At 47.5% G+C, this 17,637-nt stretch overlaps 1 protein-coding gene across 7 annotated transcripts in view; it reads right to left on the bottom strand.

The window, feature by feature from the left end:
• DOCK8 (dedicator of cytokinesis 8) overlaps positions 1-17,637 on the bottom strand; it is a 148,781-nt gene that overhangs the window by 74,983 nt on the left and 56,161 nt on the right. For all 7 annotated transcript variants that reach the window (XR_015946139.1, XR_009558306.2, XR_015946140.1 and 4 more), the window contains 4 exons: positions 10,976-11,114; positions 10,041-10,142; positions 7,609-7,704; positions 141-375 (listed from right to left, as the gene is read on the bottom strand). Coding sequence is in view for 4 of the 7 variants with exons in the window: in XM_035100303.3 (XP_034956194.3) it covers positions 141-375; positions 7,609-7,704; positions 10,041-10,142; positions 10,976-11,114 (572 nt within the window). In the remaining 3 variants the exon portion in view is untranslated. The remainder of the gene's footprint in view (positions 1-140; positions 376-7,608; positions 7,705-10,040; positions 10,143-10,975; positions 11,115-17,637) is intronic.

The raw sequence follows: 17,637 nt of genomic DNA, 5'->3' as shown, positions 1-17,637 counted from the left end.
ATACATTCCTCAAAACACTTTTTTTTCTTATTTATGTAGCAAATAGCATTTTATTGTTAAACCAAAACAAACCACTGCAGAATGTATGATGGGGTTTGGCAATCAACAGCATCACTTTGTGAAACTACAATGATAAGTACCTGTCTGGCCAGCTATAACCATGGGCTGGACAGCCAACTGGAAGAGTTTATCCAACACCAAGTGTAAAAACAACACCAGGGGCTCCAGGCGGGAGGAATGCAAGCAGATAATGCTGAGTTTCAGTTCATGTTCCAGAGTGGCTTCTGTGATCTTCTCATTCAGCACTCGAATGGGGAATGCAACTTGGCTTTCTAGTGCATGGCACAAGGTGAAGAATTTCTCCAGGTGATTGTCCTATAAATATAAGCCCAAAAGATGTATATGGTGTGGGGAATCTAGTACGTAACTGAGCTTCCACTACTAAATATTAATCCAAATGGAAAATGGAAGAAAGGGAAGAAATCATAAAGGATCAATGTTCAATCATTTCTGATATTTCTATAAAATTCAAAACTGCTTTGAAATACAAGACTAGATTTATAGAAATTAAGTTGTAATGCAATCACACTAGTCTGCTATTTATGTATTTGTGCCAGAATCTAGAAACTTCTCAGTAACAATTAAAAATATGACAATGTGATCCTGCTCACAATCCAGCGCCGAGGGCCTTCTGGCGGTTCCCTCATTGCGAGAAGTGAGGTTACAGGGAACCAGACAGAGGGCCTTCTCAGTAGCAGCACCTGCCCTGTGGAATGCCCTTCCATCAGATGTCAAGGAAATAAGCAGTTATCCTAATTTTAAAAGACATCTGAAGGTAGCCCTGTTTAGGGAAGCTTTTAATATTTTATGCTGTATTGGGAGCCGTCCAGAGTGGCTGGGGAGACTCAGCCAGATGGGTGGGGTATTAATAATAATAATAATAATAATAATAATAATAATAATAATAATATTCCATTGTCAATCATTTTGTGTAATTCTTTCAGGATTGTAATCTTAACTGCTTTAGTTTAAAGTGAAAAAGCCAACAAAGCAATGAAACTAAGATTACATTTGGAGACCACCACATCATACCTTTTATCCTGAAACAGATTTTATTTCCCCATTTGAAGCGTAAACCTATTCTAAGATACACATGAATAAACTTTGTTGAACTTAATGGGCACCCATATTCCATTACACACACACACACACACACACACACACACACACACACACACACACACACTGTCACAGAGGCCGGATCAGGCTACTTCAGAGTGACGACGCTACGCAGCTCTGCATTTTATTCTTTTATTGGTGCTGCGTATTTACAGTGCTGAAGTCATTGCTATGTACAAGGAACGATGTGGTCATTCGGTTTCAGAACCTCCGAATGGCTTTTGGCGCGTCTTTCTCCAACACAAAAGCTTTGGCAGACCCATCCTCTTTCCCCTCCTATTTCTGCGTAATTCCGGAGTTGGGGGGATGGGTCTCCCCCCCTTATTCGCCCCTTCCTGTCCCACCTGGGACCCTGGCTCCTCTACCTTGCCTGAGCCTCGGACACGACTTCCTGCTTCCCCACTGGAATCGGAACTCTCTCTGCTTTCCCCTGTGCTCGGGGATGGGCTTGAACTCAGGAGGGGAGGGACTTCGCGATATCCCCTGTCCCTCACATCCACCCCCCTCCCAAGCTCTCCTTCACCCCTCCCCAGGTCCCCCCCAGGTGTCGGTGACGACTGGAAGCCTAAGAACTCAGTGCTTTCCGAGCCCGTTGGTGTGAACACCTCCCCCCAGTCCTGCGAGCCCCCCCCTTCCGCCTGGGAGGACGGGAATCCCAAAAAGTCCGTGGCGTCAGAGCTGGTGGGGGTAAAAATGTTCTGCCAATCTGCTCCTTCCTCTGACTGGGTGGATCTCGGTGACGCCCATACCTCATCCTCTGGTTCCTCAAACTCCGCTTCCCAGCGCCATGGTGAACTGCTCTCCCGTGCTTCCTCCCCCTCCCCCTCCCTTTCCATGTGCCAGGGCTTGGGTCTGTGGGGAAAGAGGGCGTGAAATTCTTCTACCAGGAATTCCTCCTGTATCTGAGTGGCTGGGACCCATTCATTCTGGGACGGTGGAGCATCCTCCCATGCCATGAGGTACTCCAGGCCCCCCACCCCCCTCCTTGAATCCAGGATGGCCGTGGCCTCATTGAGTTGCTCCCTGCCTTCCCTCTCCCCCCCTCCCTTGGGGGTTTGTTCGCTGCCTCGGAGCCTGCTGCTTTCCCTGTACGGCGACAGCAGCGATCTATGAAACACTGGGTGCACCCTCATGTCCTCTGGCAGTGCCAGTCTGAAGGCCACCGGGTTGACCTGTTGCGTGACCGTGAAGGGGCCCAACCTTCTGGGCGCCAGCTTTTTGCACCTCCCTCTGATGGGAAGGCCCTCCGAGGACAACCAAACTTTGTCCCCCACCCTAATGACCTCCCCTTGTCGCCTGTGGCGATCTGCCCCCTTCTTGTACGCTTCCTTGGCTCTCTCCAAGTGTTCTCTGAGCTGCTGGTGCACCGTCTCCAGTTCCTCTGCCCAATCCTCAGCCTGCGGGCCCTCCTCCTCCTCCTTCCCCTCCCTCTCTGGGAAAGATCTGAGGTCGCGCCCATAATTGGCCTTAAAGGGCGACACCCCTGTGGAGACGTGCACTGCATTATTGTAGGCAAATTCTGCCAGTGGCAGGCGATCCACCCAGTCTGTTTGCCTCTGGCTGACGTAGCATCTGAGGTACTGCTGCAGGATGGCGTTGACCCTCTCCGCCTGTCCATTAGTCTGCGGGTGTCTAGCCGTCGACAAGCTGACCTCCACCTGCAGGAGGTTCATGAGTCGCCGCCAGAACCTGGAAACAAATTGGCGGCCACGATCCGAAATAACTCTTAAAGGCAATCCATGCAGTCTGAAGACGTGGTCAACAAACAGTTTGGCCGTTTCTTCTGCGGAGACCGCCCTGGCACACGGTATAAAATGGCACATTTTGGACATAAGGTCCACCACCACCAACACTGCGGTCTTGCCTCTGGAAGAAGGCAGGTCTGTGATGAAGTCCATGGACACCACTTCCCACGGCCTGTGTGGTGTGGCTAAGGGCTCCAGCAATCCTGCTGGCGGTGCTCTGACCACTTTTGCCCGCTGGCAGGTGTCACAGCCCCGTACATAGTCTCGAACATCTTCCCGCACCCCTGGCCACCAGAAGTGTCTCATGACCAGGTGAGCGGTCTTGTCCCTCCCAAAATGACCCGCCGTTGGGTTGTCGTGCATCTGCTTGAGGACCTTACGTCTAAGCTGGGTGGTGGGCAGGTACAGTGCACCCTTGTAGAAAAGCAGCCCACTGCGTTCTGCAAAGTCTTTCGCCTGCTCCCTCCCCCCTCTCAGTTCTCTGAAGATGCGGGTGGCAAATTCATCCGCTGCTGTCAGTGCTGTGAGTTCTGCCTCACTCACCACTGCTGCTCCGCAGGACCATGCTGACGGGGGGAAAATGTGCCTGGGTGCCGGTGGCGCCTCCTCCTCCATGTACTCCGGTTTGCGGGAGAGGGCATCCGCCCTGACATTCTGCTCCCCCGGGATGTAGTGGATGGAGAAGTTGAAGTTCGAGAAGAACTCTGCCCACCGTATCTGTCGCTGGTTGAGCACCCTGGCCGTTCTCCAGAACTCCAGGTTCTTGTGGTCTGTGCACACCTGGATGGGGTGCTTGGCGCCCACCAGGAAGTGTCTCCAATGCTGGAACGCAGCGTGGATCGCAAGAAGTTCCCTATCAAACACCGTGTAGTTGCGCTCTGGCTGGGTCAGCTTCCTGGAGAAGAAGGCACAAGGTCTCCACTCCCTGTTGGCGTCCAGTTGCAACAAAATGGCGCCCAGAGCTCTATCAGAAGCATCTGTCTCCACGCGAAGGGGCGCGTCCTGCACCACGTGGAACAGGTTCTGGTCTGAGGCGAACACCCTCTTGAGGCTTTCGAACGCTGCTTGCGCCTCTGGTGTCCACCTGAACTTCTGCTTGCCTCTCAGGCAGTCAGTGATGGGAGCCGTAACGCGAGAGAAGTTCTTGATGAACTTCCTGTAGAAGTTGGCGAAGCCTAGTAGTCGTTGGGCATCTTTGCGCGTCCTGGGGCTGTGCCAGTCCAGGATGGCCTGCACCTTGTCCTTGTCCATCGCTAACCCCTTGTCTGACAGCTTGTAGCCCAGGAAGTCCACCTCTTTGGTGTGAAACTTGCACTTCTCCAGCTTCACATACAGGTGGTGCTCCTTCAGGCGCTGCAACACCTCCCTGACGTCTTTCACATGCTGCACTGGGTCATTGGAGTAAATAAGGATGTCATCTAGGAAGACCAAGCAGTTCTTGAAGAGGAGGGACCCCAGGACGTGGTGCATGAAGGCCTGGAAGCATGCTGAGCCCCCTTGCAACCCGAAGGGCATCACCAGATATTCAAAAGAGCCCAGAGGCGTGAACATCGTGGTTTTCCATTCATCGCCTTCCCTGATCCTGATCAAGTTGTACGCCCCCCTCAGGTCGAGCTTGGTGAAGATCTTGCCCCTGCGTGCCGCTGTCAGGAGATCGTCCACTCTGGGCATGGGGAAAGCCACTGGCTCTGTCACTGAATTCAGCCGCCTAAAATCCACCACCAGACGGCGCTGTTGCGTGTCTTTCTAGTCAACCCAGAAGACCGGGCTGCCCCCTGCTGCCTTGCTTTCTCTGATGAACCCCCGCTTGAGGTTCTTGTCGATGAAAGCGCGCAGATCCTCCAGTTCCTGGTCTGACATGGCGTACAGTTTGGCTGGGGGTATAGTTGCCCCTGGCACCAGGTTGATCTGGCAGTCAAAAGGCCTGTGTGGGGGTAGGTGGTCGGACTCCGCTTCGCTGAAGACCTCCTGCAGGTCCCAGTACGGCTTGGGTATCGCCTCACCCCCTTTGACGTGCATGGTGGCCACCGTGGCTATTGGAGGCCCCTCCCCTGGTTGGTGCTCCATGCAATGTTCCAGACAAAAGTCCGACCCAAACGTGATGCATCTCTGGTGCCAACTGATGGAGGGGTCGTGGCGCGCCAGCCAGCTCATGCCCAAGACGATGGGGGGGTCTGAGATGGTGGTGACGTTGAAAGCCAGTGTCTCTGAGTGCCTTCCCACCGTCATTCTCATGGGGGGGTGGGTTGATGAGTGATGGCCCCTCCCAGCAACTCTCTGCCGTCAATGGTTGCCACGTGCAGAGGAAAATCCAGCTGCAGAAGCTGGATCTGGTGCTGTTCTGCAAAGTTCCTCGAGAAGAAGTTCGCTGACGCCCCACTGTCAATTAGGGCGAGGACCGTCAGGGGATAGCCATTTGGGAGCGTTAGCGTCACTTCTAGAACCACTCCTGCTCTGGGAGGGGTGGGCTGGCTCTGCTCCTCTCTGTGCGGGTGGGCGGGCTGGGGCTGTTGTCTGCTGACTGTGCCTGGCTGCTGCCCCTTGTCTCCTGCAGCCAGGCTTTCCCGTTTCCCTGCTGTGGTGCTGCATCAGTGGGGGAGGGCACAACCGTTCCCGCCTTTCCTTGCCACTCCCTGCGATGTGGGCAGTCTCTGACGAGATGCTGGGGGGAGTTGCAGAGAAAGCAATTCCCGCCTCTTCCCTCCCTGCGTCTTGTCGCCGCTGGGGTTTGAAAAGCCCGCGCGCGCGCTATCAATTTGCATGGGTTCCTGGTCCTGGCTGGCCCCAGGCGTGGCTTGAAAGGGTTGTTGGGGGAGTGGCTTCTCCTGCGACCGTGGGAACCAAGCCCGCTTTGCGCGCGTTGCTTGCTTGTCGCTCCACCGGGATTCCTGTCTCACCCCCACCGCCAGAGCCGCTTTGCTCAGCTGATCCATAGTACTGGGCTTTGGACCTCTCGAGAGCTCATCCTTCACCTCCTCATGCAAACCCAAGTAGAACGCCGCTTGCATTGGGGCTGACTCTAGTTCCCACCCCAGTCTGTGCACCAGCATGGTGAATTTCGCCCAATATGCGCGAACTGTCATATTTCCTTGGCGTAAATTATGAAGTTCCTCCTTAGTCTGGTCCATATGACTATCGGACGAATACATCGTTTTCAGACCTTCTAGAAATAGTTTGACATTCTTCATGCAAGGATTCTTTGTTGCGATTAACGGTCTTAGCCACTCCCTGGCTGCCCCGGTAAGGTGCTCCACAATAAACGCTACCCTGTGCTCATCATCAGGGAACTCATCATGGTGCAGCTCAAGAGCATACACAATCTCAGTCTCAAAGCCCTGATATTCCCTCGGGTCTCCATTGAACTTGCTTACTAGGGTCCCGGCTCTCCTTCCTGGCAGCACTTGGACTTGGGGTGCCCCTCCCGCCTTGTTTTTCTCTGCATCTAGCTTGTTTTGGAGGTCTACCGCCGCCGCCCTTAATTGCTGCTCTCTTTCCTGAAGTGCTCTCACCTGTTCCGCAAGTTGTAGCCTGTCGTCCTGGACCTTCTTGGTTTCTTCTTTAGCTGCCTTTAATTCCCCCTGCGCCTGCTGCGCCAGCTGCTGCAGGTCTTGCTGGGCTTTCTCTGCGATCTGCCGCCATTTCTCCGCCTCTGACACACTCATCCCGCCAACTCCAAAGTAGCCCAAAAAAAAGATTCGGAGGTTGCTGTCACAGAGGCCGGATCAGGCTACTTCAGAGTGATGACGCTACGCAGCTCTGCATTTTATTCTTTTATTGGTGCTGCGTATTTACAGTGCTGAAGTCATTGCTATGTACAAGGAACGATGTGGTCATTCGGTTTCAGAACCTCCGAATGGCTTTTGGCGCGTCTTTCTCCAACACAAAAGCTTTGGCAGACCCATCCTCTTTCCCCTCCTATTTCTGCGTAATTCTGGAGTTGGGGGGATGGGTCTCCCCCCCTTATTCGCCCCTTCCTGTCCCACCTGGGACCCTGGCTCCTCTACCTTGCCTGAGCCTCGGACACGACTTCCTGCTTCCCCACTGGAATCGGAACTCTCTCTGCTTTCCCCTGTGCTCGGGGATGGGCTTGAACTCAGGAGGGGAGGGACTTCGCGATATCCCCTGTCCCTCACACACACACACCAAGTAGCAGAAGAACTGGTTTGTGTGTGTTGGGGGTTCATGCCTAAAATGGTCTAATGGGAAAGGCTTATGAAGCCCCCCTTCTGCTAATATTGATATATGAACAGGCTCCAAGTTTAATGGAAGCTGACACCTTCTCCCTGGTTCTTTTCATGGGTACTTGTAAGGGCAATGCACATGATTTCAATTGGAAGTTATGACACCATTTTGGTCTATGGGGCTTCTTTGAGAACTTCGTTTGGAACAACAGGACTGCAAACCAGTCTTGCTCAGCACCTGTGCTGCATTGTTGTTTTTAAGACTCTAAAAAAGTCTCATAGAACTCCACAAATAAGCAAGTTGCATTATATTTTAAGTTGGGTTTCCTTGAAAAGGAAGCTGGTGACAGCTCTAACTCAGGTTTCAGGTATTCCAACAAATGGTTTTTCTAATGCCAGAATTTTTTTAAGTAAGTCATTTTATCCAAGTGATGAACTTGAAAAAACTCCTCTGATGCTTGGGATTTTAGTTGCCAGTCTCTAGGTAAAAATTAAATCCTCACCTGTGTGTGAACTGATGATATACCTTGCACTTCAATATTAAACACTCCCTTGTGTCCTTCAACCCATTTAACTGGAGGAGTTTGTGGAGGAACTTTCTGTATTGAAGATAAAAACAACTTGTTGATCAAACGACACACACATACACATGATGTATCAATTCCACTACGTTTTTGGCCTTTTTTGCAATTAACACTTAATGTTTACACCCAACATTAACATTTGCAATCCAGACCAGGTCATTCTCAGCCTATCAAGTTGCTGAGATTATGGCACGACATTTTATATGGCTTACAGTATGTGATTAATTCATCTGGGTTAAGTTTTTACCAAGGCTCATTGTTGAAACTGTCCAAGACATTAGCTAGGAAAGTGCTCATAAGCAAGTTGCTGGAAATAATCATGATCTCCTAGTCTATACATGATTACAGATGCTTGTGTAAGCATAAAGGTGGGGGCAAAAAGGGGGTGTTTTAAAAGAAAAGAAAGCAGTGTCTGGACTACTTCTCCTATGTTTCATAGAAACAAGTTGCAGTGGTGGAACTGGAATCTCTATCCATCACATCTTGTATTCCTGGAAAGTTCTCCCTGCAAACAATTTCCCAAAGGAACATAAGCTGCAACATTCCTCTGAATATTAGAGCCTCATATTTGCTTGTAACCTAGAGGAACAAACCAGATAATTCCATAACATAATTTTTAACATGAAACTGACTGAACTGTAGGACCAAGTCATAAGTCCTGTTATGAAAATAACAAAGTTCAGATACATGTATTTTTTAAAAGGCCAGCAATTAAGACCCTGTTTTGTTTCATGCTGGAGAACAGATTATGCCTCCCCCCCCATATTACTTCCAGAGACTTTGCTGAGATTTAACATACATAGGGCAGGATCCATCTAATGAACCCCTTCAGTGGGATTCCTATGCAAGGGATTTTCCAACCTTTCTTCCACCCTGTGTGGCTCTGGTGGTGCCAAGAGAACCGCGAGAACAGCACATGGCAGAAGGGGGATTATTCTGCCTGGCAAGCTGATAAATTCATCTTAGTGCAATGTTTAATTCTACCCCTAATGTATACACCCCTTGCATTTATATATGATACTCTATTTAAGGAAGGCAAATATTAGTATGAAAGACCAGGTGCGCAGCCTGGGAGTCATTCTGGACTCACAGCTGTCCATGGAGGCGCAGGTCAATACTGTGTCCAGGGCAGCTGTCTATCAGCTCCATCTGGTACGCAGGCTGAGACCCTACCTGCCTGCAGACTGTCTCGCCAGAGTGGTGCATGCTCTAGTTATCTCTACTGCTGCAATGCGCTCTACATGGGGCTACCTTTGAAGGTGACTCGGAAACTACAACTAATCCAGAATGCGACAGCTAGACTGGTGACTGGGAGTGGCCGCCGAGACCACATAACACAGGTCTTGAAAGATCTACATTGGCTCCCAGTACGTTTCTGAGCACAATTCAAAGTGTTGGTGCTGACCTTTAAAGCCCTAAATGGCCTCGGTCCAGTATACCTGAAGGAGCGTCTCCACCCCCATCGTTCTGCCCGGACACTGAGGTCCAGCACCGAGGGCCTTCTGGCAGTTCCCTCGTTGCGAGAAGCCAAGTTGCAGGGAACTAGGCAGAGGGCCTTCTTGGTGGTGGCGCCTACCCTGTGGAATGCCCTCCCAACAGATGTCAAAAAGGAAAACAACTACCAGACTTTTAGAAGACATCTGAAGGCAGCCCTGTTCAGGGAGGCTTTTAATGTTTAATAGATTATTGTGTTTTATTATTCTGTTGGAAGCCGCCCAGAGTGGCTGGGGAGACCCGGCCAGATGGGCGGGGTATAAATAATAATAATAATAATAATAATAATAATAATAATAATTAACACCCCCCTAAAAATCCCCACATTTTAAAAGGGACTAGGAAGCTTCCTCAGTTTTCCATCTCATCAGAGTTCTTTCCTTCCGATTTGTTTCCCGACATATTTCCCCCAAAGTGCTTTCTTCTTCCTTTTATTAAGTTTCAGAACAATTGGAAGGGTGGTATTTTATTTGATTTTTTCAAAAATGGCCCCCCCCCGGCACACCAGAGAAGGATGGGCCCCCTCAATATCCTGCAGCCTGGCAGGCCCTGCAGCTGCAACTAAGCCCCGTCGGGCTTCCTCCCACCACGTGACAGCACACATGTGTGCCAGCGCCCCCCCCCATATTGGGTGGAACTCGATGTGCCTGCCACCCCCAATGCTTGACTTGGGGAAGTCAATCAATTGACTTGGACAATCTTTATTCCAGGTTAGATCCTGCAGAACACTTTTGTCTCTGGGTCCACCCAGATTTCCCTTGAGGGAAAGTGGCCCACCTCTGCATTATACTGAAAATAAAGTCGATCGTGTCTGTTTAACAGGGGAAACTCTTTCTTTCTGTGGTTTTGCCCATTACCTCTGCTGAGTGCATGGAATAGTTGGCAGGCAGTCTATCCAAGGCAACAGGGAGGCAATAATGGCCTGTCTGGAGACGATCATTTAACAGAATTGGCAGCCACTGAAGAAATGAATGGGAAAACAGTGTTATATCATTACTTCATGTGATGATGGATACTGATCTGGCTTAATTATATTCTTGAGTAAAAGATTTAAATATCAATTGAGATTGTATTCCTTCCTATAGTGAATACTGTAAAGACTTTTACAGTCTAATTTCTTTGATAGCTACTTTGTAGACATGTTATCTGGATCACTGCCACCATCTTTCATTCTGTAAAAGTTGTTAATTAGTTCCGAACCAAAAATCATGAATAGCTTTCTAAGAGTCCAACCAAATGAAGGCGGATTACTCTTCTTGGCAGGCTATACATTGATACCCCAGAGCTGCAGCTGCCCCTGGAGGGAGTCATTCCTAGTTGGACACCACAGGTGGCACACCACATGCCTATGACAGGTGTGATATACATGTAAACTATGAGTTATATGTGGGAACTAAGACGTGGACCCAGTCCATACACTAGCATACATGCAACAGATGCAACAGACATTGGCACACATGTCTGTGACCTATGTGTGTCTCATTTTCTTGTCATTTGAACTATGCTACATATGTTACATATGCCTTTCACATATGTACAAGTGTGTTGCAACTGTGTTTCTAGTACACTTTTGTCACACACATTACAAACATGATAGTGTGATGGATTATATTTCACATGCTCCTTTGAAATCTTGCATCCATGATAAGAAATTCAAATACTTTTGTCTTTGGTTGAAAAAAATCTTTTGCAAGTTTTGCAGGGGGAAATTGTTGCAGTGGAACATTGTTGAGCTTTGTGGAAAATGTCTATTTCCTTAAGAACTTGCCAACATGAACCCAAATTGACCTACTGAATATCCCAGGAGAGTTTCTACACAGGCTCCTTGCTTTGGCTGACAACTGATGTGGTAAAATGTGAACAGCAGGTGATGTTTTTCTGTGAGTTTAGCTGGCAGCTTAATTTTCACTTCTTCATAGAAATCAGGAGATCTACATTTGAAAACATAAAATAAAACAAACATATGTAGCAGTGTTAAGGCCGAGTAATGGAATTCCAACTGGAGGAAGGAGGTGGAGAGGAGCCTGTGAACCTGCAGCCTTCTCCGGTTTTTTTTAAGCACTTTGCAGCCATTGGCAACACTGTACCTCTGAGGATTTCATCTGCTTAAGGGCCGACATGGTTCAAGCTGTAAGAGCATCTGGGGGTGTGCGCCGGGGCTAGGCACCCCCCGAAAAAACCCCACAGGCAAGTGGGGGGTCTAAAGGGTCCAGCAGAGCACCGGATAACTTGCCCGACCCCGATTTACCCTTCACTGTTTTGCGAAGGGGAAAGGGGAAGAGGCTGGAGTCTGCTCGTGGCTTCAACATACTCTGCAGCTGAAGCCACATGGCCGTCACCGTAAGCAGCGGACTTTCTGATTAGAGGTAAAGACCACATTAAAACTTTAAAGAAGAATTTTGTTCTAAATTTATTGATTTGGCAAAACGGAAGCAAAAAAGGAAGTCAGCTTCCGTTTTCTGCGGACAGGCTCTGCAAGGGAACATTTTGTGAATGGGAGCAGAGCACAGTGTAGCAGCCAAGGGAGACTATTTAACAACTTTGAAACATAGTAGATTTCCCTTCTTCCGTATACATATTGGATACAATTTTATGCGGTTGTTCTTCAATAGTGCAACGTTGAAATACAAGTTGACAGTTGAGCAGAGATATATTTGACAGACTGAGTGATATCTGGCAGAGCAGCAAAAAGCCTCTGTTTAAAGCAGGGGTCAGCAAACTTTTTCAGCAGGGGGCCGGTCCACTGTCCCTCAGACCTTGTGGGGGGCCAGACTATATTTTGAAAAAAAACATGAACCAATTCTTATGCCCCACAAATAACCCAGAGATGCATTTTAAATAAAAGCACACATTCTACTCATGTAAAAACATGCTGATTCCTGGACCGTCCGCGGGCTGGATTTAGAAGGCTATTGGGCAGCATCTGGCCCCCGTGACTTAGTTTGGGGACCCCTGGTTTAAAGAGAGGCTTAGAAATACAGGAATTAAAACCTTAAACCCGGGAACTTGGAGGCACAAACTGAAGCTGCAGGACAATTCTCTACCTTCATCGGGGGAGGAATCTCCCAGGAAGGGAAGAGACCCAGAATAGCTGGAGTTGAAGCTGGATTAAAAGTGCTTATCAAAGACCAGGAATTTTATTGCAATATAATCTGCCAGCAAGCAACTTTTCAACAGTCTCTGATGTCTTTTGAAGCATATCTCTTGGGGACTTCCAGTCTGCCGCGCCGGCAAGAGGACGCAGAGACCTTGAGCTCCCGGGGCAAAAACCCCGGGAAGAGCATCCCGGGGGCTAAGCTGCCCAGCGGAGCTCCAAAAGACACGATTCCTCCGCTGCCCGGGAGACAGTAGTAGAGTCAGCCAAGAGCCAGCGGAGTGGAGTCGCCGGAGCCATTTTGGGCACCACCGTCACCTCCAAGAAGCGAAGCCCCGAGTCTTCTACCAGCAAGCGGCAGATTCTTCCCAAGAAATAAAAGATTTGGATAAAGTAAGTGAAATCTCTATTTGGAACTTTGGAAAGTCAATTGGAATTATAGGAAGAGATTCCAAAAAAATGGAAGTCGATCTCTTCTGAAGGGAAGAATTGCCAATTATATTATTGAGCTAGATCTGATCTTATAGTTTGCATTGCTTGCATTGTATGAATTCTGACTGTATGGCTGTAGCCCTGGGATGTCTTGCTTAAAATGCTTTTCAGTGCCTCTGTGTCTCTGCACCAAAGTGTGTCAAAGTTCAAAGCAAAAGGAACAGGATGCCCAGCTAAGCTATCAAGGCCAGATGAGCTGGCCCTGTCTGGAACACAGAAGGACTTATCAGCTGCGTAGTCTCACTCAAGGCTACTGGAAGTGCTAGCTTGACGCGTGAACTGAAGGCTAAAGGTTTACGCACAGGACGTGTACTAGTGACCCCCTTGCGTGTGTGAACCCCTTGCGTGCGTGAACCCCTTGCGTGCGCACATTTACAGGGAGGGGAAAGGAGCCCAAAAGAAGTGTATAAAGAAGCTTTGAAATCTGTGTTTCTTCACTCATGTCATGGAGGACTACCTTGAGTCTCTCTATATAGAGATTAAAACTCTTTCTCTGAAACTCAACCCGGTGTCGTTTTGACTATCTTTGTCCTTGCCTGGGTGCAACTTAAAAGGACCCTTATCAGCCCAATAAGGCTGCACTTCCTACTGTGGACTTTAGAGGCGTGAAAATATCGCAAAGCCGAAAGGGAAATTGACTGCCAAAGAAAGCAAGCTTTTTTAAACCCCTTCTTGACCCCAGAGCTGGCACCCCACGAGGCTCAGCAAGGTTACTAAATAAATTTGACAGCTGTCAAAAAGGGAAAGAAGGAGAAAATTTCGTTAAGGACATTATTTAAGACTAGAAGATGTTAAAGACTTTGAAAATGGTTAGCCAAGATGGAGGTCACCGTCTTTGAGGAAGGAAATTTCCAGTTTCTACTGTCCTCTAATCTTCACTCTGTCTGTGGTTAAGAAAGAATGTCAACACCCTATTCAGCAGCCTTCCCGCGGACTGTGCTAGACTATTTGGAAATTCTGGGAACTCTGAGAGATCTCTTAAAGGTACAGGAACAATTTAGTTCACCGCTGGCGAGTACAGTGGACTATGGACAGGACCAAGATGCTACTTCTGAAAATGAAAGGGATCTCAAAAATCAAGAAGAGGATGATGCTCAACAAAAGGTGGAAAAAGAAGAAGATGAAGAGAAGACGACAATCAGCATTAGCTCTTGGAATTCAATTGAGAAAGCAATCTTCGTGGAGAAGCATCACTTCCAATGGAAAATGATTTTCGAAAATGGGGAGACTGGGGAAAATAGAAAAGGGAGAAGTGAGACCGAGGGGTGGGGAAAACAGAGGGAGGGGAGGACAGAGTCCGGAATTTTGAACTGGGATAGATTTGGTGTGGGATGAAAAATTGGTAAACTGGTATAGAGGCTGGCTGAAAAACGGTTCTGTGATCTTGGCTTGATGAAGGAAATGCTGGACCAAATGGGGGAAAGACTCCGGGGGGGGGGGGAGGAGAGGGCGTTTAAGAGAATAATGTTAAGATGTTTGGTTAGAGATATTAATAATATGTAATAATTGACATTTCTTGTGGGGGGTGGAGGAAGGGCTGGGGAAAGAAACTTTAGACTTGTTGAGTAGAATGCTATGTTTAGTTAGGTAGTTGGGTGGATAGCCACCTATCTTCCTCCCTATCGACCTGAAGCCTCTGGTGGCAGGGGGGGCTCTGGTGGGGGCTCGGGGGGGGGCTCTGGGGTGGAAGGAAACCCAATAACAAAATAGACCTTCCTTGGGTGGTCGCACCTCATGGGTCCTCTTGTGGCAGGAGGGGGCTTGTGGGGAGGCGGCACGAAGAAGGAGGGAGATAATGTTGATTTTTAAGAATAAGAATCGGAATTAAGAAAAGAAACCTGCCATAATTATATTAAGGAACTAGGAAAATCAGGAAGAAGGGATCTGAGGAAGTAACAAATACAATGTTTAACAAAGTAAGAAATTGATATTCTTAATTGTTTGTCTGTTTGTTATTATATATAAATAGTTGGGGGGTTCCTTATCCCAATCTCTCCTTTTGTCTCGGGGCCTCCTGGTGGCGGGGGGGGGTCCAGGAGCTAAGGAGAGGGGGGTGAGGACAAACCCAGCTTCAAAATGGACTACCTTCGACTCTCAACACCTGTAGGATCCACTTGTGGCAGAAGGGGACTTGTGGGGGGGGGGAGGGAGGGAAGGTGGATAAAAATGTTTTCTTTTATTTTTTATTTTTTATGTTTTTGTCTTTTTGTGTTATTATATAAAACTAATAAAAATTATTTAAAAAAGAAAAAAGAAAAAATGAAGCATATCTCTTGAAATTCTCAATTTGGATTACAATATATTAAAATCTATTGGATCGTAAATACCTTGGATTACAAATGGATTACAATTAGAAGTTTCTGACTAACTCTCATTCGCCACCACTGTTTGAGAAAGGAAAAGAACTGTAAAAGTATATCTTTATAGGGTGTATTTACATGGATTTTGCCCATTTTTGGTGGTATTTTATTGGTGAATTGCTTTGTGCAATATATGGTCTGCTTTCTGTAGCAGGGGGATCTGGCGGTACTAACTAAACAACTAAACAACTCTTGGGTGAAAGGGGGATTGTGATAAATTAATATTGCTACTTTTGCTTTTCACTTGTATTTTTGTCTTTTTATTTTCTTTCTTTTTGGTTTCTGTCTCTTCACTGGCAAGTGGCAAAATGGCCTAAAAGTAGTGAAGAGAAACTTTTATGGATCGTTTGGGAGTGGAATAATACATTTCACTTTTGAATACAGTGGGAAATGAGGTGTGGCCTTGAATAGAGCATAACAAAGATCCTTGACTGTGAGAAAACCCTTTAGCTAAACATGCAAAAAAAGTACACAGGATAAGGGAGCTGTAACCAGGAAAGCTGGAGGAGACTCTTGAGCAGGCAGCCCCAAACCGCAGCCCTCCAGATGTTTTGGCCTACAACTCCCATGATCCCTAGCTAAAAGGACCAGTGGTCAGGGAAGATAGGAATTATAGTCCAAAACATCTGGAGGGCCGAAGTTTGGTGATGCCTGCTCTTGAGAATCCCATGGACTGCAAGAAGACCAAACCTATCCATTCTGAAGGAAATCAGCCCTGAGTGCTCACAGATCGTGAAGCTGAGGCTCCAATACTTTGGCCACCTCATGAGAAGAGAAAACTCCCTGGAAAAGACCCTGATGTTGGGAAAGATGGAGGGCACAAGGAGAGGGGGACGACAGAGGACGAGACGGTTGGACAGTGTTCTCGAAGCTACAAACATGAGTCTGGCCAAACTGCGGGAGGCAGTGCAAGACAGGAGTGCCTGGCGTGCTATGGTCCATGGGGTCACGAAGAGTCGGACACGACTAAATGACTAAACAACAACAACAGAATGGGAAATGAAAGATGCAGAGGTCAAATCGGTTATGATTAAATGGGTGCAAGATGTAGGATACAATTTGAGGACTGGGAAAAATTGTGGAAAGTAAAATTTATAAAATTTATAGATTGTTCTCTTTTGAAGGAAAACTACATGAAAATGATGTATAGATGGTACATTACATCAGTAAAAATGGCAAAATGTACAAAACTGGGTTAAACAAATGTTGGAAATGTAAAGAAATAGAAGGTACTTTTTATCATATGTGGTGGGAATGTAGAGAAGTTTAAAAAAGATTGGGAGATGATATATAATGAACTGTTTAAAAGGACATTTGTAAAAAAAAAACCAGAAGCTTTTCTGTTAGGGATTTTAGGACAAGACCTGCTAAGGAAAACAAAGAACCTATTTATATACGCTACAACAGTGGCAAGAGTCTTGTTCGCACAGGGATGGAAAAACTGATGAGTTATGCAGAACTGGCAAAGCTAACACACAAACTACAAGAGAAGGACAATCGTGAATTTAAAGAAAAATGGGAACTTTTTACAAGTTATTTAAAAAGACAACAAAAGAACTTGGACTCCTTGGCAGGTTTTGAATAAACATCCATAATTTATTAGGAGAATAAGATAGAATTAGGAGAATAGGATAGATAAGGTAGATATGTACAATGTTATAACATGCAGAGAACATAAACCAGAGGGGGGAGCTGAGGGAAGCAGCCGTAGGGCGTGAGGGGGAGGGAGGGGAGGGGGGAAAGGGGGAAAACATAATTGGCTATACTGATTGATAAATTGCTCTGTTAAATTTATTTAATAAAAAATATAATAAAAAAGGACTGCGATTGCTTGTTTAACAGCACCTGATCTCCTAGACCAGGCGTGTCCAACTTCCAGCAAGGTTTGACCCACTTTCCAATATCAAAAACTGACAATGATCTACCAAACTCTCCCATTGTCATTCTTCAACTTAAACCTATTATATTTGGCTGAGTTTATGATAAAAATAATAACAAATGATAGTCGCTTCCATAAAACCTGAAGAGTTAGTTATAAATCAATATTTTTAACAAAATACATACCTCCATTGGCTCGGCCCGCTTGGCCCCCTGGCAGAGCCCAAGTCCCAGCCTGCATCCCCATTTGCCAAAACGGTGCAGGCTAGGATCCAGTTCCTAATGGTGGGTGTCCCCCTCCTACCAGGCAGGGTGCAGCAGTTCCAGTTCCCATGGGAAGGATGGCAAGCCAGCATGCAAACACACACACACACACACACACACACACACACACACACACGTGTGTGAGAGAGAGAGCGCGCAGCTCTCCTTTAGCTGAAAGGCCATCAACATGGGATAAAACATCCCCTACCACTCTCTGGAAGCCAATTGGATCCATTAAGTGGTGTGAGCGGAACATCTGAATCAGTCCCACCTCCCTGCAGAGGGTAAGGGTCACGGAGAAGTCCTGTTGCACCAGGAAGTGATCTGACCATGACACTTCCTTTGTTTCACTTTTACTTAGTGTCA

This window comes from Zootoca vivipara, chromosome 10 (assembly GCF_965207765.1).
Source record: "Zootoca vivipara chromosome 10, rZooViv2.hap1.1, whole genome shotgun sequence".
NCBI lineage: Eukaryota > Metazoa > Chordata > Lepidosauria > Squamata > Lacertidae > Zootoca > Zootoca vivipara.
This window is presented reverse-complemented; position numbering and strand designations above follow the sequence as displayed.